This window comes from Argopecten irradians, chromosome 6 (assembly GCF_041381155.1).
Source record: "Argopecten irradians isolate NY chromosome 6, Ai_NY, whole genome shotgun sequence".
NCBI lineage: Eukaryota > Metazoa > Mollusca > Bivalvia > Pectinida > Pectinidae > Argopecten > Argopecten irradians.
Genome location: NC_091139.1, coordinates 18,261,444 through 18,284,168, shown reverse-complemented (window position 1 = coordinate 18,284,168; position 22,725 = coordinate 18,261,444). Strand labels below are relative to the sequence as shown.

The 22,725-nt window shown below is 37.1% G+C and overlaps 1 protein-coding gene across 3 annotated transcripts in view; it reads left to right on the top strand.

The window, feature by feature from the left end:
* LOC138325211 (serine/threonine-protein kinase par-1-like) overlaps positions 1-22,725 on the top strand; it is a 142,788-nt gene that overhangs the window by 33,066 nt on the left and 86,997 nt on the right. For all 3 annotated transcript variants that reach the window (XM_069270701.1, XM_069270702.1, XM_069270703.1), the window contains exon 3: positions 16,610-16,776. In XM_069270701.1, the coding sequence (XP_069126802.1) occupies positions 16,610-16,776 (167 nt within the window). The remainder of the gene's footprint in view (positions 1-16,609; positions 16,777-22,725) is intronic.

The following is a 22,725-nucleotide window of genomic DNA, read 5'->3' as shown; positions in this document are numbered from 1 at the left end:
GGTTTGTGAGATAGCATCACAGGTTCATGAGATAGCATCATAGGTTTGTGAGATAGCATCACAGGATTGTGAGATAAAAAAAATTCTGCCTCCAATCATATCACAATCAGTACCAAATAGCACCAGAAGATTGGGTAACATTAGGGGAAGTAGGAATTAAGGCCTGGAGAAATGTGATGATGTAAGTACTTAAGCTCAGGTTCATTATAATCATTATACAGTTGTTACATGTTTTACGACTTCCAGGAAATTAGCTGGCCAATAAAGATTCACTATAAGAGATGACCATTGCCCACTGGCCAGCTGCCCAGATAAACAGCTCATTTCTTATTGATAACTGCTAACCTATAAAACTGAGACTAGCTTACCTGTGGCATTAGGCCACAGAGTTCAAGATCTCAGAGGCTTGTTGTCCAAGATCTGTGCCATTATCACAGATTTCAAGGTTTCAGATGTTTGTTATTAAAGATCTGTGGCATCGGCAACACAGTCCAAAATTTCCGAAACATGTTGTCAAGGATCTGTGGCATTGCCACAAAGTTTAAGATTCCAGAGACTTGTTGTCAAGGATCTGTGGCATTGCCACAAATTTAAGATCCCAGAGGCTCGTTGTCAAGGATCTGTGGCATTACCACAAAGTTTCATTCTTATCGATATTATTAGCATTGGTAATCAAGTGCTCAGCAGATATTGTTTTGAACCACAATGCTCATAGATGTAGTGCCCAGTTCTCAAATCAGTCTGAACTTTGTCATTATAACAGATATAGTAAAGTCATAGTCTGTGTCAACATCAAAAGTGAAAAAAAGTAAATTTTTAGCTGGCAGCAACCAGTACATTTTTATATTTCAAACCAATTGTAAGAGAACAAATACAATTTATTAATGACACTAGAAAACATTAAAAAAAACTTTACAAGAAGTCTAATTGGTAGGTTTTATGTATTTGTGACAAAATGGGAAACCTGCCATAATCAACAGCATCTAGCTTAGAAATTGTCAGTCTCCAGAGGAGAAACTAGACTAAACATGTATCTCAGCAAGTCAGAAGGGGATTACATGTCATTTGGTGGGCTGCCATTGTCCTATACAGGGTGGGCCTCGCGGTCAGTTGGTACTGTGTGGAGGTCAAATCTAGGGTAAATGGGATGCAGTATTGCTGCAGGACAATAGTGTACCCTCCTGATCAGCTGAGGAATTGTAAAGAAGCTCTACAACAGGAAATTAGAATTCAGCCCTGGATTTGAAGGACATATATTGGGCTGTAATACACATAAAATAGAATCACTTTGACATTGTAACTGTCCCCTGGTTTAAATGTACTTCTATAGGGTTATTAATGGTCCCTCTTTCACACGCGTCTCTACTACACCAATGATAAGGTCACGACAGGGCTGGGCCCTAAACCCCATAAAACACTCCTGATACACAAGGTTGGGCCCTTTACCATATAAAATAATTCTAATACACATAGGGTGACAGGCCACACACCTCTAACCTTCAAAGGCCTTTAGAGGCAAAGGTTTTAAAGCTGACAACAGCATTACAAGCTGGGAAAGATATCTGGCCTAGGCCTTTGTTAGAACCTTGAACTTTGTGAAGTCTTGACCTCTTTCTGATCTTCTTATATGTATGTTTTAGCTTGGTTGCAGTCTAGTAACCTTGACCAAATAATAGACTTGATTTTGTCGGAGCCAAACCATGAAGTCATGATCTCTTTGATTGTCATTCTTGTTTCGTCCATGGAATTTTGATAGTAGTGATTTCTGTTGGAATCATGGCCTTTGTTGGAGCATTTAACCTTTTCTTGTCTTTTGTATTAACCTTGACTTAGGTCACTACCTTGTCTTAGGTCACTTTTACCTACGTAGGAGCGTTAATGAGCATGGTAGTCTTAACCCTTTGATACTTTTGAAATTTTGACCTTTGTAATAATTTAGGAGTTTTAGAGAAACATTTGTTGTGACCTTGAACTTGTTTTTGACCATGGACCTTTGTAGTAACCTTGACATTTTTGAAGCTTCAATTCTGATCATTTAAATATGTGTTTATAAGGAGGTAGGTATTGATTGTTTTCTGCAAGAAAAATAATGCTACTGGCAATTGTTTTACCTTCCTTTGGTCTTCATTCTATCTCTGAGTACAGACACGTATACAGGAAAAGGTTTACCCATCAAGCTATGAATGTTGCAGTAAGGAAGGATTGACAAGAGATGTACATACATCATGATTCATTGTATTAAAAATGTTGTCAACTAGTTTTTACGCCAATTTTGATGAAAATTCTGTTCCTAATGACGCAGATCATATTTTTATTTTTTTTATTTCCCTCAATGTAATTATGATGTAACCATTATTATATTTACCTGTTGAAACCTACCTTGCTTTTCTGATCACACAGACAGATATTGATTGGAGAACTTCCTGGCCAATTTTAATCCCCAATTTGCTGATGTTTTGTGTACATATATGGTATAAAAGAGGCTGAAGCATCTGATTACTTGCACCTGTTACACGCGAGGTCATGTGTATCGTCTTCAAAGGGTGAGGTGAGAACCGTCCAGGCGATTACAGCCGCCGCTCGTCAGCCTCTGTTTGGACTTACCTAACAAACTTCGTTTGAAGCAAAACCTTAAGAGAATCTGATGTAACCAGCATTTTTATTTGGTCTAATCTGACCACAGTTTTTTGTTTAAACTTCAGATATATAACCCGTTGGAAATGTGGACGGGGTTACTCAGTGAACGTCAGCTACCCGTCACTTACTTTTATAGAAGCCAAACAATATGATATCAATAACATTAGCAGTTACTTGTTCGATAAGCTTTAACACTGCATTTTAAATGGATGTCATTAAGTATGAAATGTACTTGACTAGACACCATTATATCAAAATGTAATTTTGTCTCGGTAAAATCAGATGATGTTTAGAATCACTTTCAATAACGGGTAATAAATTATCATTCGAATATTAAAAGTCTGATTTACAAGTATGTACATAATCAAGGTCGGTCATCAGTAGATATTTGTCCCTTTTACTGATATGTGTATACTTTTATGTACATTTGTATACATTTATTTCATTAGAGGTAATTATCAGAGTGGATCGCTGATTGGGGACCCGCTCCTGACTGGCACAGAAAAAGAAAATGACAAGATTTTGATGTACAGTTATTTATATAAGTGTCGCTGAGTCATTCGAGGACATTTGTAACCGTTGACGCTTTTTGACTAATGGTGCCATTGGCCATGATCATCCACACTATAAAGATGTACATACTTGTGGCCCTTTTATTGTATAAACTAGATCCTATACACTTAATTGGAAATAAATCTGTGTATTTTCAATGAATGTATGAGTCATGTTTGTCAATGAAAAATTCTGGAGATATTTGTATTAATGGCCCATAGCAACTGATTCAGGAAAATGATAATTGAATTTTATGGAAGAAAACAATGCTGAACCCGTTTTGTATAATGAAATCTTAGCTGCTTTATGTGAATCAGATTTATTGATATACAAAGCTTATAAGTGACACATGATTAATGTATGTGACTTGGAATGGTATCACTGAACAGTGAGGATATGACAACGAGGCCCTTACCTAGATACTAAACCTGAAAGTATATATATATATATAAACCTCATTTGAGAATATACCAGGTTAAGCAGGGAAAGGAAAGCCAGAGTACCCAAATAAAAACCACTAAACTGCAGTCAGTACCTGGCAACTGTCACATGATTCGAACATGTAGCCCAGAGGTGGAGTGCTAGTGGTATAATATCAGGATGTTTGGGACGTGGGGGGGGGGGGGGGGGGGGCAATGGCAGGCCAGAAAAAGAGGTATAGACTTTGAAAGTAGAGGCCCATGACAGGTATACTGTAGAGATATGACGCATTGTAAACTTACAGGATAGACAAAAGGTTTATAGGGTGCTGAAGCTGGAGGTAGTCCTATCCTATGGTATGATGCAGACTGACCTTAAACTCCAACTCAAAGGTCTGATATAAACCTAGAGGCCAGAAGAGGAGGCATAGGCCTGACATAAGGCTCAATTTAGCCCTATTCTAGAGGAGGGACACAGTCCCAATCTAAAGGCTGATTATAAGCTCCCTCTGTAGGCCAGAAGTAGCCCAAACTACAGCCCTGATGCAGCTCTCCTCTTTAGCCCTGATGCAAATTACCACATAGCCCTAATGTATTCTTACAACCTGAAGTTGTACTTGTGGGCCTGACCAGGTATATGTATGTCCTTTATAGACCTAGATCCCCTTTAACTGCTGCTACAAAAGGTTTGTCAGCTTTTCATACCCCATTGCCTATGAATGGAAACAGTTAGGCGTCTGACATATATGTTTATATTTTTTTTGAAAACCTGATACTGGTTAAACAGTTAAGACGGTGTGTGACTAGGCGAAATAACTGGAGGTTTTTGTTTGAAAACGTATCTATCTACTCAAATGTTTCCCCGAATAATCACTGATACCTACACAGGACAATAGGCACGTCGCTGAGGACAACAGGAGACTGATCGGGTGGTCGCGCTTGGCAGCTCACCTGAATCACTAATTACGTCTTATCGTTTATTTCTATCATGATTTTCCGTTATTTTAGAACATGTAACCTTGGTTTTTAAGGTTGATTCTGGGTTTTGTCCTCATTTCTATGGATGAATCGTTTGATATACACATTCGTAGTATGAGTAACGATGCGGTGTAGACACTTTGTCCCCTACCCTAAAGTAGAACGAAAATAAAATGACTAGATTCTCAAAAATCTTTTGTTTGTGTATTGGAGCAGAAATTCCATCTTTTTAAAAAGCCAATGATAGATTGTCAAGGAGCAATAAAATCATTTGAATCTGAATGTCAATAAAAATATAGAATCTATGCCGACCAGCAGGTGTGGAAGATAAAGTTAGGGTATTTGACACCAGGATAATTCAGTATATATATATATATATATATATATACAGAGACAGGTGTGGTCATTGAATATATTGACAGACTAAGAGAGTTCAAAAGCTCTAAACACAAGGGTCAGTCTTTATGTCCATTGTCAAAAAAAGGAATTTTGGAAATTTTTTGCATTTCATTTTGTAAAGATAGTGAGAAATTGACAGACCAAGAATGAAATAGGAGAGATAGATACATGTACACCAAGGGGTAGGCAGAAGGACAGACAGATAAAGAAAAATAGAAAAGTTGATAAAGAATGTATCATATAGCACTGACAAAATAGACAGAAAGGGGAAAAGGAGATAGATACAGATATGTATAAACAAACATCAAGACAGAGGGAGACGAGACGGGTGAAGATATAACAGAAAGACAGATAGACAGAGAGAGAAATGCACATGACAGATAAATACAGACAGATAGAAAAAGACAGACATCAAGACAGAGGGAGACACGACAGGTGAAGATACAACAGAAAGACAGCTAGATTAAGGGAGACAGATAAGGAAACAGAGAGGCTAAAAGAGATGATATAGAATGTAACAGCAGAGGCAAGAGACAGATAGAGACAAATACACAGAAAGACATAGTATACAGACAGACAAAGATACAAATAGAGGGAGATAATGGTACAAATGACAACATGGTAGATACAATTAATGGATGGACAAGCAAAGAGACAGACAGAGACAGGGGCAGATTGACAATGGTACAAATGACAACATGGTAGATACAATTAATGGATGGACAAGCAAAGAGACAGACAGAGACAGGGGCAGATTGACATAGAGACACAGACAGACACAGAGACATAGTATACAGACAGACACATAGACAGAGATAATGGTACAGATGACAACATTGCATGCACAAGAGATGGAAGGACAAAAGGATGGATAAAAAACTAGGGACAGAGAAACAGAAAGTCGTAGAGGCATATTCAGAGAGACACTCAAAAAAAGACAGTCATAGAAACAAATAGAGAGAGATAATGGTATGGAATACAACATGTCAGTGTGATTAATACTGTGATACTGGAGAATCATATACCTAATTAATGTTTGCTTGTTGGCTCTTTCCATTTGGGCAGATTTTTAGCTGTGAATGAAAGATAATCGATTTTCAATTGAGGAATATAAATGCTTTATTGATACAACTCTGACTGCAATATTTGCCAATCAACTTTACAGTAAAATTAATTATTAACAATTAATCCTAATTTCAGTCCGTAGGAATCAATTGGTGAGAGAGGAAAAGTGTTGTTGAGCGTAATCCAAGCCTAATGAGAGCTGCTATGATAGCCAGTATTCACAGTAAATGGAAACCATGTTGATTGTTGGGTAGCTGTTCCCAGTATCTCATCAGCAAACATTATTTAATATCTCACCGAAAAATTCTGTCATGCCAGATTTCGTTTATTTGAATGGGATCTTTAATCAATGCATTTTTTATATGTCTGAGGAAAAGGGTGATAAGTTTTTCAAGGGAGGCAGGTAAATATTTTATATGTTGAAAAAAATGTACATGAGTAAATTACAAACAAAAGATCATGATGAAAGAGAAGAGTTGATTTGTGGATGGGTGGAAGGAAGAGAAAGGAGGACGGAGAAGAATGTAAGAATGGAAGAAAGAAAAAGAATCTTAGAGAGAGAAAGCTAAGGTAGAAATAGAAAAACGAGTGATGAAGAAAAAAGTGTGAATAAAAGTGTATTATCACATAACTAGCCTGTCCAGCCATGTCATACGGCCAATAGTCATAAATATCATAGACACATCTGTAATTACACTATTATGACGTCCCATATAGATTTGACATCATAATATGACGTCGCATGATTGTTTCAGTAGACACAAACATCATATCCGAGCTGGATTTCTTCTGTTTTTTTAATATAGAGACGAAATTTAAAGTTTTGCTTATATTTCTATTAATAAAAGTTATGTGATAAATAGAATCTTACACTCGTGACTATGTGATATGAAATTTATCAAACTCGTTGAATAATTTGATATACCACTCGCCTAAAGGCTCGTTGCAAATCAAATGATTGAACTTGTTTTATAAATTTCATATCACATTGCCACTCATGTAAGATCCTCTATTATAAAGATGAGTCAATAAGGACATAGAGAGAGGGGGAGAAAGAGGGAGAGAGAGAAAATAAGAGGATGGGCTAATGAAGAAAGGGAAAGAGAAAGATAAACAGGATAGAGAGACTGATAGAGAAAAAGTTGTGTTGAGGATATAAGAAAGTAAGAGAAAAGGTAGAAGTTTATAGGAGAGATTGTCAACAGAGAGAAAGATGATAGTGACTAATAGAGAGAAAGTTATATGAGGAAGGAAGAGAGAAAAACAAGATGAGGAAAAGAGAAGGTAGAAGTTTGTATGAGAATTGGTCAACAGAGAGAAAAGGAAAGAGAAAGATGATACATTGATAGAGAGAAAGTTATATGAGGATAGGCTAAGGAAGGAATAGGGAAAAACAAGATGATTGAGAGGTGAGGGGGTAAAAGTTTGGGAGACACCATCTGCCACCTGTTGTCAGATGAGTGAAGTCAGCAGATCTTTACCATATGTTACTGACTTTTAAATCTACAGGGGGCACACAGATAAATATGGATTGTAAAATTCAACAATTAACCGCAAACATCTGTTACATTTAAATGGAATTACATTGAGTTCATTTTAAAAGGGGAAAGGAAAAAATGAAAATATTTGTTGTTGTCATGCCGCGTAATATATTAGTAGGAGGATGTTTATATGTACGTATCATATTGAATTTAAATGTTGTGTGGGCTTTAAAAAACTGATTATAGGCTCAACAGATGGTACCCAAATGAATTGACAGCCAATAGGGTTTGGATATTGAGGTTTAAATCTTCGGCAGCAGATGGATATAAGTAGCCAGATACACCTCCACACGTAGATATTTATACCTCCTCTCTGGGTGGGGTACAAGCTGTTACTCTCTAAACAAATTTGGAACTTTTTTGGGGATTTTTACTTTGTTTTCTTGCAACTGTGGTCATTTAAGGATGTGACAGGTTTTGGAGGAAAGCTGGAGTACCCTTTAAAAAACTAAAATCGACAGTCAAAACAAGGCAAACTCTGTCCTGCTAAATACTAAAGGATGATCAAAAATAATGTTTAACACCTAACCATTATGCCACAGTCCTAATTCCCCATTGTGTCTGTCATTAAGAAATATTAACACTTTCACCCCTGAAGACATTTAGACTCTTCTAAATCAAAGATTAGACCAGGTCATTATGATTTTTCAGGGGTGAATGAACCAAATGACCCTTGAGTTAGAAATCGCTTATATCAAACGTTTTACATAGCTCAAATAATGAATAACTTTTAAAAGAATTGCTGTTAACATTTTCTTATGTTAAAAAGTCCTTGTGATGTTAAATTATCAGTATTGATATGCTAAAATCCGAACACAACTAAAATCAAATGGTCACTGCATATGTGTAAAGGTCATGATATTTTACCAGTTTTATAAAATACTTCATATTTAAATCTAGAATATATTTAATGCTATTGTTTATAATTTGGGTTATTTGTTTCGGATCATTATAGAGACTAAAACACACTACCGTAGATAATACTGACTCCATCAAATGTGCTAAATAATATGGATTAACTCTGCGATACTGTTCTGTGGATTAAATTGCTGTTTCTGTGCGGTACAAAGGCTGCTTTCTACCTTCGTAAACCAACAGACGCAGTATAATACATTATATTGTCGCAATTTGATCTACTATCATTTTTATTCTGTCTACAGTGACCAAACCGTGATGTTGAGAGCCAAATGATATTGTCTGCGACAAGTGTCCCTATCAGGTTACCTTTGTAAATTACCATTAGCCAGACTCCCAGCTTGTGTAATAACTATTTTTTTATAAGATTGAAAACATCACCGTCGATGACTGTTGTAATATATTGAAATCTAACAGGGTAGACCTTAAAAAAAAGTCATCAATATCGAATGGAGAAGCCGTATCGCATCAGCACGGTTTAATCTGCTGTCTGATATAACCTGTATGGATGAGTTTGTAATCAGATGAGCGGGGGTTATTAACATAGCTTCGCTCTGGTTTCTCTGTCGTTTTACGTGATTGTCAGCACATAAAGAAACTAAACTGTAGGTGTCTCGCAATAGGGGTACAGAATCAATGCCTGAGGCCAGGGGTCGCACGGCACTCTATACGCAAATGTCATAGGTCACTGTGATACTTTATATTGGCCGTTACTTACATGTATTATATTCACATCCAGGGGTTTGTTGGATGTGTTATGTTACACCCCTGAATACCGTCTACCCACCCCTAAATCTCAGCTGTGTGTCGGGACGTCTGACCTTGGAGTCTGACCTTGCAATTATCATATCTTTAGGGAACAAATAGCAGCCCCTACAACGGAAATGGTGACAGGTAGCCACAGGGGGCCGTGTCCCACTCGCCCCACTTCACAGGTAATGGGAGGTAATCGTCGGGGCCTCATCCTGTGTGATCTATATCCTTCATACTCCCTTCTCACCTTTTATGTACATACAAATCTACCCCATCCTAATTACAATGAACTCACTTTAAAATTCAATTTAAACTTGCCTCCAGCCCCTGTCTTCTTCTCTGTAGTTTAACAAGAGCATTCGTGGTATATAAATTGAGTTTAAGTATCTTTTTTCATTTTCACTTAACATTTAAAAGTGTAATTTAAATAACGGATGTGTGCATGTACCTGGCAGTTACACCTGTTGATGAAACAGGAAACTCATCTGAACAACTCGGCTATTTCTGTAAATATAGGTCTCCGTATAAAGGCATAATAAATTCTGTCTACATTTCTAGGTAGCACAAAATGTGGTTAGCTATCAGTAAAACTTGGCTAATGATACTATAAATGTAGTTATTTTGAAATAATCACATTTTAGTGTAAAATTGATTTTGAATAAAAGAGAATGACGATGAATTTGTACATTCCCCCCAAAAATTAAAAAAAAAATGCTTTTGGCACAATTATGTTAGGAATTATCCCCCCACGTTAGGAGATTTTTCTGTTTATAAAAGCACTAATAAACTAATTGCATTCCAATTACTCCAAAATTCGTACCTTTTTATAAATTAAAGGTTTCCATTGAATATTGGCTATACAGAGCAGAAGCATTCTGCCTGAAATTTTTAAATAAGAAAAAAATAGTTAACTACTGCTGGCCGAAGGTGAAATGTCAAACATTTTCGACCCCAAAAGCGGGCCAGTACTAACTTTTTTGATGATAACATTAATACCTAGTACTGGTACGGTGTCTCTGACCCGCGACACTGTACTGAGATTCTGCATTCAAGTCCACTTGAATCCAATTACAATTCTAAGATACACTGAATTCCTATAATGTATTGCTCTTTTAAACTTAAGGTTAGTAACTTTTGGAAGTTAATGAAGAGAAAATGCATGTAATCCTCTTTATATATTTCATAAAAGATAAAGTTTGATTTGAGTATAAGCGGAAGTTGTGCTATATAATTATAGTACGTACCTAAAGTCGTACCTCCACAAATTACACATCACTTGTGGTTGGAGGGTAAGCCCTAGAGACCCAGAAAAGTACAATATTCAAATTTCACTTTGAACCTGTTAGAGGGAAGGACTCCGCGGGATTAACGGATTGGCTTTGAACTTAATCTTTTTATGAAGGACAATTGAGATGCGATGATTCGTACTTCCTGATAATTAATCTCGCCCCATGCCTCGAGCCGTTAGCCAGGTGAGATAGGTATACTTGACAGGTAGGTAAAGTTTACCTGGCACATCTATAGGGAATAAATCTATTATAAAAATGCTCTTAAAGGAGCCCAAAAAAAGCTGGAAATTTAATCAATGTTTTGAGGCGACACAGTTTAGTGATTTGTACACAGCTGATACAGGGGGATCGTTTCCGGTTGTACACCTGGGCTTAATAACGATCTGATAGGGGTAATTTAGTCTGTATATATTAGTATATCTACCTGTCTGTGTATTGGCTAGCTCTGTCGCACAGTCGCTTATCGCTGAAGCATCAGATTCACCTGTGTGTTTGTTAACAGTGTATTAAACAGGTATCTAGTGGTGGCGATGTAATCGCTGTGCCCTCCCGATATAATCACCTACAACTACAATAATCAGCAGTTACATTGTCACACAGACCCCTAATTATTTCTATTTATTGAAATATTACATCCTGGCATTGCTTTGTTGGATAAATGGGTCTAACAATCTACGAGGTGTCTGGGGTGTGTAGAAAAGGGGTCAGCCCCCTATTGTATTTACCCTGGCATTGCTTTGTTGGATAAATGGGTCTAACAATCTACGAGGTGTCTGGGGTGTGTAGAAAAGGGGTCAGCCCCCTATTGTATTTACCCTTATTTAGGGGAGGGTTGGAGCCAGGGTCAGAACAGGGTAGATAAGTGCTGGTAGAGATATAATTGAATTACACCTTAAATTAACTTTTAATTTTTGTAATTTACATACAAGTAGTTGATTAGGGAGGTCAAATTTCTGCTGTCTCGTCTGTACTTGTGGAATGTTACCTGTTAAAATAAAAATGTAACTTTTTCAAATTCATGTTGGTTCAGTCATACAGTTGAGGAACCTATGGAAGCTGCATATAGGGTTACTGTTTTTTTTTTTTTTTTTTATGGGAGCTATCTTTATGGTTACTGGGGTTCATAGGGTTGTTCGGGTACCTGTGGTAGATATCTTTAGGGCTGCTTGGGTTTCTTTTGGAACTACTTTAGGGTTACTTGGGTTCCTGTTGAAGCTACCTTTGGGGTTGCTGGGGTTCCTGTGGCAGCTACGTATAGGGTGCTGTGGTACCCATGGGAGCTACCTTTAGGGGTTACTGGAGTTCCTGTGGGAGCTACCTATAGGGTGCTGGGTTACCTGTTGGAGCTACCTTTAGGAGTTGCTGGGGTTCTTATGGGAGCTCCCTTTAGGGATACTAGGATTCCTGTGGAAGCTACCGTTAGGGTTGCTGTAGTAGCTGTGAGAGCTACCTTTCAAGTTACTTTATTTCTTGCTATAGGGTTACAATTTGGGTTACATTGTATGACCTGTGGGGGTTACCTTTGTAACTCCCCAGGGGTTTACTATGGGGGGGGGGGGTTATACCTTTTAGAGTACCTTATTGTAATGCCTGCCAACTTACTTTTGGGTTACTTACAGGGTTATGTAGTTACCCTGTCACTTTACTTTTGGGTTATTTAAGGGGTTATGTTTTTTGGTTACCTGTTGTGTTACCTGATTGGTTCACCTGAGGACAGCTGAGCCAGGTGTTACTGTTGATCAGGTGAAATGCTTACTCAGCAGGTTAGGTATTTAATGACTGTTAATTGATCATTCTTAGTATAAAAATCTCTTCAAGATTATTTTAAACAAATATCATGGTATATTAAGTGTATTTTTACATACGTGATGTACATTTTTTCCTTGTATCTGATAACAAATGACATTACACCTTGCGGAGATACAGGTGACAATAAAATGTATGTATCACCTATTTATAGAATTCTGTGAGGATACTCCTGCATATGCATTATAGGAATTATCAATGGTCTGCTTATGGACTTTATCTTTTAATAAAGTCAGTGTTTATTTGCTACCAATTATAAAGGGCAACCTTTCCTTTGTTTTGTTCTGTGAACATTTAATCAGTTGCTGTCTGTGTGATGACCTTGGACCCTTCTCAGCTGCTGTATCAGTTGACCCTATGACCCTTTAAACACTGTTAATTTGTTGTCATGAATATGGGTGTCAGATTTAATTAGCATTCCTGATAACTGTCCAAGCCAAACCCTTTGATTACGACATTGAGTTAAATTATAATGAAAGTCTGCTGTAATGTGGTCAGAATGTAGGGGATATAAGCCTGCAAGTCTGTGACTATAGCTGACAACCAGCAACATCAAAGGAATTAAAGGGGACTAAAGAAGTTATAAGGGCTCAAGGGATTACAGGGGGCTTAAAGAGGTCAGAATTGAAAAAAAATAATTAAAAGGTATGTAGGGGGCTCAGAGGGATTGTAGTGGATTTATAGGGGTCAGAACTAGAAAGTGAAATCAAAAGTTTTGTAGGGGCTCTTATAGATTATATGGAGTTTATAGGGGTCAGAACTGAAAGGTTTTATCAAAAGAAATATAGGGGGCTTGGAGGTATTTAAGGGGGCTCAGAGAAATTACAGGGACACAAGGGATTGACAAAAAGAGCTCATTAGATTCACAATAGAAAATGGTTATAGGGGAGCTTGAAGGGATCACTGTGGGGTCATTGGCTTACAGGGGCCGCTTTGAAGCTCAAAAGGATTGTGAGAGGCTTAGGGGGTTTATTCCAAGAGATTTTAGAGACTTCTTTTATTACAGGGGGGGAGGGGGGTGGTCAGGGAAATTTCAGAGCTCAATAAATTATAGGGGGCTCGTAAAGTTCAGAAATTTTGAGATATGGGGAGGGGGGTAGAGGGGAGAGGGGGTGATATCAATGAACATTATCTAAGAATCAAGTACTTAGGCGTGACATCCACTCCAACATTTCTGATAAATTTTGGTTAATAACTTAACACAAACTGAGATTTGAATGGCCCCCACCAACTACTTGTTCACTCTGAAGGTGTATACTATGAATCCTCTTCATTGATGACCCATAAGATTATCTAAACTCTTGAAAAATATGGAATTAATAATGAGTTCATCAAGATAACCAGAGTTATAGAACCTTCACCCGACCCCATGCCTGTGTAGGGATTTTTGACATGTATCCAAGGTATATGCATCAAGGAAACCTTTTTCAAAAATAATCGTGGATTAAACATCAAAAATGTTGGTAATCTATTAAATCCTCTATTGAGAAGTTTTTCTGATCTAAAACCGTCAACTGAAATATCGTCAAAGTTTCAGGAGATGTAGGGCAAGTGGAATACACATTCTCAATTTTCGGAACTGACTTGTGCATGTAGCAGAATGTTTTTAAAGAAAGCCCTGCATTCTTTTTTTTCGATTATTTTTACACTTGATGAAGCCAGGACATTTGGTAGACTTAGAGGTGCATTGGTAATGTACCATTGGTCTTTGATGTTAAAAGTAGAGGAATCCATGCGCAATCATATCCCTGTCAGCCGTCCTAACCCCTAGTCAAAACTGATCAGTGTCACGCTAATAACGCACTGACAACATAGAATCCTGAAAATATTCCAATCATTTTGGCTGATTAAGTTATTGTGGCTAGTGTTTATTTCGGGCCAATGTTTATTACCGCCCGGCCACCAGATACAGGAATATTGCAGGAGTTTAGACTGTCGTCTGCTTTATAACAATTATTGTCTGATGTCGGACTGTGTATCCATTACAGCTAAAGCGCTTCCTAGACAAATAATTATCTCTCCTACTCCCATACACATAATCTTATTTCTTGTATACTCAATTATTTCTCCCAACTGTATTTCTTGTACTAAGAGATTCAAATAATGTTATTTCTTGTTCTCAGATAGGAATGTTCCCTTTTTGAACTCAGTCATTATTAATAATCCTTTGCACTTCTATAGAAATAATTATTTCTTGCATTTGAAAGGAAATTCATTGAAACCTTAGTATTTTAAAGTTGGAAAACAGTATCCCAGCCAAAAAGTTCAAATATTTTGTCTGAGGTTTATTGGGGAATATTTGTAAAATATTGGAAGATAGACAACATATTTAACTTAAACTTAAAGGTATACAATTCTGTCCGATTAAGGAGAGTCAAAGAATATCTGACATTCTAACACTGGCTCTCGATTTATTTCTGGGTCCAGGTTGTGAGGCCCTGGGTATGGATTAATTAACAGTAGGTTAGTGGTTTTATTTCTGGGAACTTCAGCTTTCGTTGACCATAAAATACTGTCATATTCTTAAATGACACTAAGCTTTTAATAGAATGCAAATTCCTGATAAATCAAGGATTATCGAAACCTTATTCGAAAAGGAAGAGGAAGAATTTATTTGACCTTGAAGGATGATAAGTCAATCTACCTAGAACACATGTTGGTGTTATGTTGTGGTAGAGCTCAGCCATGTTATTGTGAGATGTTGATTGTGATGGGGCTATGTTTTCATGAGTTATTGATTCTGATTGGTCATGTTATTGTGAAACATTGATCCTGATTGGATAGGGAGGTGTTGATGGGTGTGGGGAGATAACAGAGAGGTATTAGCAGTAAATCTGTTTATATAAATACCAGTTCTGTAGTGTGTAATTTCCCCCATCCATCAAATACTGTTTATATAATATCATTACAAGACTATATACAAAGTTATCTTCCCCTGATATCAAAGACTGTTTATATAATATCATTACAGAACTACATACACAGTTATCTCCCCCTGGCCCTGGGAACTGTAACGGTCCCTCCCCCTGAGGGGATTGTTTGTATACTGGTGAAGTGTAGACTCTTTGAACCATTTCTCTCTGGGGACATCACACTTACCAACAACATCCTAGCTACATTCTTTACCAATTTCACACCACCACAAAATGTGTATCAGAGAGCTTTACGCCCCTAGGGGGTCAATGTTCATTTACCAAGTCCCTGATAGCCCTTGAATACCTAGTCCCTAAGGGAGCAGTTAATTTAGAGAAAAGTAATGATGTGGACCCCCCATACCCACTTCACAGCTCCAGTTATCAGCTTATTCTCTGAAGGGTAAAATAGTATAGAGGTTTACAGAGCTATCTTATAGCAGATCAAATGGAGCTGGCGAAAGGGGATATCCCTGTGGCAGACCAGGGTTAGTGTTAAAGCTATTGTAAAAATACCAGCTAGCTATACTTACAGTACAGTAATTAAATAGGCCTCACCCCCTACCGATATACCTCATTTGATGTGTTTAAGTGACAAATTTCCAACTTAATCCTGTCCCTTTTTAAAAATAATTATTTTACAGAATGGAGTTTTTTAAAGCTGAATTGATGGGCCGGAAGCAGATGAAACCTTAGACATGATATCTGTTCACAGCGAAACAAATCTCACTCCCTTAACTTAATTGTAGGGCGATAACTATGTACCATTCATCTTTTAACATCTACCGGCTCACACAAGTAGAACTGGGAAATATTATCTCATTCTTCCGGTTGTTTTCATTTCATTTGAATAAATTCTATATTAATATGCAAAACTGTGAGTAGAGGTGCAAGTAAATCTTCCAAACAATTAAAGAATATGCCCTACTTTAAAATCAAGAACAAAATTATAACATGACTATAACTAAAAAGTAGAATTTCAAATTACTCAACAGTGGTTTTGATAGTTTTGATAACAATTTTGGTATGATATTGACAAATCAATTTCATATTGAACAAAAAATAAAATGCAGTATATGGTCAGAAGCAATAGGTTTATTGATTATTTTCACTGAGAAAATCATTTTATTATTCTTTAATTTGTGCTTTTATATAATATGAGTTAATTCTTGTATGATTTTTCCCACAGAGCCAATGGATTTTCCTCAAATAGAATGTTTTCATTTCAACTGAAATTTTTCGTTCAGATTTCAGGTTTCTTTTCCAAGAAGATTGATAATTTTCCATAGATTTTTATTGTAAAATTTTCGCAGACTTAATCTTTTTTCTTTCTCTATTTTCAGGCTACCACTCTATATTGTCTAGTGTTAGAATGTGCTTCTGGTGGGAATTTACTAGCGTATATAAAAACTTTTAAGGATTTTCTTCTTCCGGAGGATCGCGCTCGTCCGTATCTCCGTCAGTTGGTGTCGGCTGTTCATTATCTTCATGAGAAAGGCGTGGCTCACAGGTAAGTGTGCATGTCCCTGCAGTGTCCTTCTTGTAAGAATTGAAACAAAACCTGACACCAGTTTGGTTACTTCCTTATATACAAACAGAAACGTGTTCCGAACGTTGAACTATGACATAAACGTTATTTACAGTCCTCACGCCTCATCAATTCGAATAGATATCGTGTGTAGCACTATTACGACCAGTAGATTAATATCGTGGAATAAATGGGTTTATTTCTATTTCACAAGGCACACCCATACAAACCTGTACTGTCTGTATATATACATATTTTTTATTGCTTTGAAAATTGATATGATCAGATAGACGAATGTATTAACATGATCTATTTCTTTCCTTATGACATTTGAAAATAAAATTTCTTGACTAATGACAGCAGAATTTTATGGCCGACGTCTGCTGTAGGTCATGTCATGGTAACAAGAGACTGGGACTATTAGTGATTTTAATGCTGACGGTATGAGAATCTGTGAAAAAGTGTGTTATATGGATATACATCACCAAATTAATTTATATTTTTATTCCTCAGAAATTTTGTTAAATGCAAAGTGTTTTCACTGTCAAAAGTGTTTTCCATTGAAATTGTTCATTACCAAAATGTTCAATATCAAAAAAAGATTTTCACCAAAAGTGGTCTCAAGCAAAACTGTTTCTTCCCATGAAAAAGTTTCAAAATGTTCTTCATCAATAGTATTCACCCTGTAAAAACTGTTCTCCACCAACAGTGTTCATTACCAAAATTGTTCTCCACCAACAATGTTCATTACCAAAACTGTTCTCCACCAACAGTGTTCATTACCAAAATTGTTTTCCACCAACAGTGTTGATTACCAAAACTGTTCTCCACCAACAATGTTCATTACCAAAACTGTTCCATAATGAAATGTTGTTCAGATCTGCATCACAACTGTTCCAATCAAAATTGTTTTTGCCGAAAAAGTTGCCTACGTAAAGTATTTTCTAACAAATATGATCGTAAAGGGTTTACTGTCAAATATAAATGTAATTATAAATTGTGACCGAACAGAAGACCTTTGTATGACAGCATTTCTGATTGGAGGATTAAAGGCAAATGTCACTGATTTTACAAAACCACATGTGCATCGTCAGTTCTATATCGAAAGTTGTCGATGATAACCACAAAACCTCAGTAGAATTTCTTGTCTAAATTAAAAACAAGTTTGCATGATATTGTGGCCTCAACATCAGGTAGTAAACTATTGGACACCTACTGACGATTTAGGAAATACCTGTGGTTAGACAGTTTGATGTAACGGTGCCAACCAAGACTATGTCACTTTTATTTCTTACATATATGTATAAAAATAAATGAAAGATCACCAGAGTGTCATTGTTGATCCTAAAGATACATATATTCTTATTAGGGTCAGAGATAACTTATATTTTATCAGAGCTAGTATTCATACATGTATTTATTGGAAGGTGTTTGAAATCCTGCCCTGAAAATCTATGTTTTGTAAAGATATGAATTCATGCCCTTAGAGTATGTACTTTATTTGTGGAGTCTGAAATCCTGACCTGAATTTGTATCCTTTCTAGGATATAAGAAGTAAATGGATTAACTTCTGGTTGTTAACGAAATGACATGATATGGGTGATTGTCAAAGCATGTTTAATTCATTATGTTTTTAACTGTGGCCGTTTCCATTTATCATCTATTGTGAGCCTGACAGGCTGATGTTGGTCGGCTTCCGATCCTGCATACTCTATCAAAGTCGGGGTCAACAAAACACGAGTCAAAGGAGCAATCAGGCGTGGAGATACTGCATGATTTGTGGTCATTTACAATGATATATATATAAGGATCGTAAATGGTCAGGTGATTAGAACCCACTACACCAGGCAGATATAGTGTTATGGACACTGATTGTACTAGTCAGGTGGTAGGTCTCCCCTGGGCTGCTGGACAGTAAATGGTCTAATTAATTAGTATTAGTAATCACTGCCAATTAGGCCCAATCACAGAACCCCTGGGAGCCATGCTGGCCCCAGATAGTTTTATTACCAGCCCCTGGTGATGTTATCCATTGCCAATCATTACTGGTAATGGCTTCCATTCAAACTCTTACATGATTCGGATTATATAAAACATGGTCGCCCCCATAGGGAATGAGAGTCTAGAATTTTCTGTGAAAATGAATACTGTTTTGAGCTCATAAACTCTGCCTATAGAACTAGACTGATTTAGATCAATTGTCATGTGATTAGGGAGAATCCAGATGGAGTTCAAGATATAGGATTAAATATCAAGAGTTGAAATCTAGAGGAGACAGTCAATTTCTTTTCAGTAATACAATATGAAATTTGGTTTTGCAAGAAAAATATAAAAATTTTGGGCAGAAATGAAACATTTTCTGTATTTATCATCAACCTTTTCGTAGACTTGCCATCAGATTTCATGATTTTTGTAAAAATAAATTCAGCTGTATTTTGGTACTAGATTATCTCCCCCTAACTTAGAGTGGACGGGTACCAAAATTATAAAGTTGAACTGTAGTGAACATTTTGTTATTCTAATGACTGGTGGTCAGCTCAGTTTGTTAAAAGCGAAAGTGGAAGCTCGTATAGAGGCATCTTCATTCTAATGCCAGTTTATACTCAGAAAACAGGATGAAAATAGTCTATAGTAATATTTTCCTGTAGGATATTAGAAGTAGCTGTATTATCTCAATATGTCTCTGATTTACGGACCAGAAAAACATATGACTCTGCAGTATGTGCTATTGACAGACCACACAGCACTAGACCTCTCGGACACATTTTATGTACGCTGGTGGCCGTTGGTGGCCATAATGGGAGGTATTCACAAGATTCTATAGTTCAGTATGATGGGCAAAAACATCTGACTCCTTCCGAAATATTACATAGATTTCTCCAGGGTGGCTCAAGTCCAGGCGAAGGAGAAATGGTATCAGATGTACTTCCGGACATATTTTCAGTGTTATAGTGTTGTTGTATGAGAAGGGGTATTATGATGGGTCGTCCAGGTGACAAACAGGCCGATGATAGCAAGTATTATGGGATACTACACTCCCACTGTTGACATAGGGATCAGTACACATCACTCTTGTCTAATCGTCAGCTCAATTTTTTTGACAAAAATCTTTCTCAATAAAAATAAGCTATCTGAATATCACTATAGACCCACCATCTAATCTCAGAGATATTGTTCTTCTACTTCTTACGATTAAGATTCAACTTCTATATACATGGCAGGGATGGATTAAAGTGCTAAAAGGTTGAGCAATGGTTATTTTAGGTATCGGTCAAGCTAACTAGTCTGGTGGTCAGTTATCTTACATGTAGGTGGTCATACCTGTCTCCTACCATGGTAGGTAGGTAGGTATCACACAGGAAGTGACAGGGGTCCAATGCTGAAATGTGACCCTATTTGGGATCATTCAGTGGTCACTAACTGGTCAGCCAAGTGGGAGTTCGGATGGATTATAAAAGTTCAATATCTCCTAAGTAGGGTTCTTCATGTACCTATCATGTCAACAGGGTCGTAAATCACGGACAGGTATCAACCGTCACCTTATCTGTCTGATAAAACGTTTTATGGGGAATTAATTACAGGTAATGTGGGTAATTAACATAAAATTAATCACTAATTATAATCACTTATTGGACCTATTATAGAACACAGCTATACAAGGGAGATATATGTGATGTAAGAGTGCGGAGAAAAGTTCAAGGAACTGGTTAGATTAGCAGCACATTATTTAGAGGATCTATTTTACCTGGACAAGGAAAGACAAACTTGCTATTCTGGGGGTCCAATTTACCTGTACATGGAAAGACAAACTTGTTATTCTGGGGGTCCAATTTACCTGGACAAGGAAAGACACTTGTTATTCTGGGGGTCCAATTTACCTGTACATGGAAAGATAAATTTGTTATTCTGAGGTCCAATTTACCTGTACATGGAAAGACAAACTTGTTATTCTGAGGGTCCAATTTACCTGGACAAGGAAAGACACACTGTTATTCTGGGGTTCAGTTACTGGACAGGAAAGACACACTTGTTATTCTGGGGGTTCAGTTTACCTGGACAAGGAAAGACACACTTGTTATTCTGGGGGTCCAATTTACCTGTACATGGAAAGATAAATTTGTTATTCTGGGGGTCCAATTTACCTGTACATGGAAAGACAAACACTTGTTATTCTGGGGGTCCAATTTACCTGTACATGGAAAGATAAATTTGTTATTCTGGGGGTCCAATTTACCTGTACATGGAAAGACACACTTGTTATTCTGGGGGTCCAATTTACCTGTACATGGAAAGACACACTTGTTATTCTGGGGGTTCAATTTACCTATACATGGAAAGGTTAACTTATTATTCTGAGGGCTGAATTTACCTGTACATGGAAAGACAAACTGGCTATTCTAGGGGTCCAAATTACCTGTATAGGAAAAGGCAAACTGGCTACTCTTGGAGTTCTATTTACCTTAACAAGGAAAAACGAACTTACTTCTCTGGGGGTCCAAATTACCTGGATAGGGAATGAGAAATTTGTTATTCTGGGCGTCAAATTTACCTGACAAGGAAAGACAAAGTTGTTATTCAGGGGGTCCAATTTACCTGGTCAAGGAAAGAAAAACTGGCTATTCTGGGGGTCCAAATTACCAGTATAGGAAAAGACAAACTTGCTACTCTGGGAGTGTCTTTTAACTTGACAGGGAAAGAAAAATTGGCTACTCTGGAGGTCCAATTTACCTTGACAGGGAAAGAAAAACTGGCTACTCTGAGGGTCCAAATTACCTGTATAGGAAAAGACAAACTGGTTATTCTGGTAGTCTAATTTACATGAACAGGTAATAAGCAACATCAGGAAATCTACCTCTTGGAGTCCACTTGTACAGTTGAGGATCAACTTATAAAATATAGTTTTTAATGACTGATTTCCTTGTTAGTACAGAATAACATCGGGGTCAAAGTTACATATTATAGGTTAGACTTACAAGGCCTTGATTTACCTGTCTATCTGAGGACATTCTAATTAAGGTTACAGGCAACATGAGGAAAAGTCATTGTTAAGTCATAAAACAAGATGGAGCCTATGTACTAATGTATAACCATAAACATGTCAGGTGTGGGGGGGGGTTAAAGGTTAATGAGGGAATCAATTTCATGGATGTTGAGGTGAGGAAGGGGCTCTAGAGGAGAGATGGGAGGGAGCTTTTCTCGAGGTAGGGGATGGGAGAAGGGATATATATACCAAATTAAATGTCTTAGTTCCTTCATAATGAGGACATATAATTCAGTATTGTAATCTTAAACCGTTAGATATGACAGTTAAATTGGATGACGAGTCCTTCACAAAAATGGTATGCAATTAATCCTTGTAAGATAGGTTTTAATCTGTATATATAAGGGTCATGTTCATTGACCTTCGACTGATTAATCCATTTCAGTAATGGTAGGTCCATATAATAATTATAAAAGATTTAGCAAATTGTAGACTTAAGTCTCTGAATGTGATGGTCATTATGGAAATGGTTATAGTCAGGGTGTGTGTAGTCACTACATCTTTACATATGGCAGACTATTGTTATCTATGGGTTTATAACAGTGGTAAAAAACAGCCCTGAAATTCGGGAGTCGTTAAGGTGTCATAAAAAGGGTTACTAGCACCACAGTTTTGTGTAACATTGAACATAACAAGAAGACATGACCACGAATTAGATGATACGACAGATGATAGTCCAGCAGAAGTCCAGACAGAATCGGAGACCTAGACGGAATCGGAGTCGGAGAGCTCGACTTTGTAGCAATATCAGTGTGCTATCTGTTTCCTGTACACACAGTGACACTTACCATGTTCGGCCAGCCAGATGTGGCTACTTAACTGTCACAGCCTCTGTATCTGTTTAATATTCACAGGCATTCTGGAGGTCTCAAAAATGCACTGTTTATAAG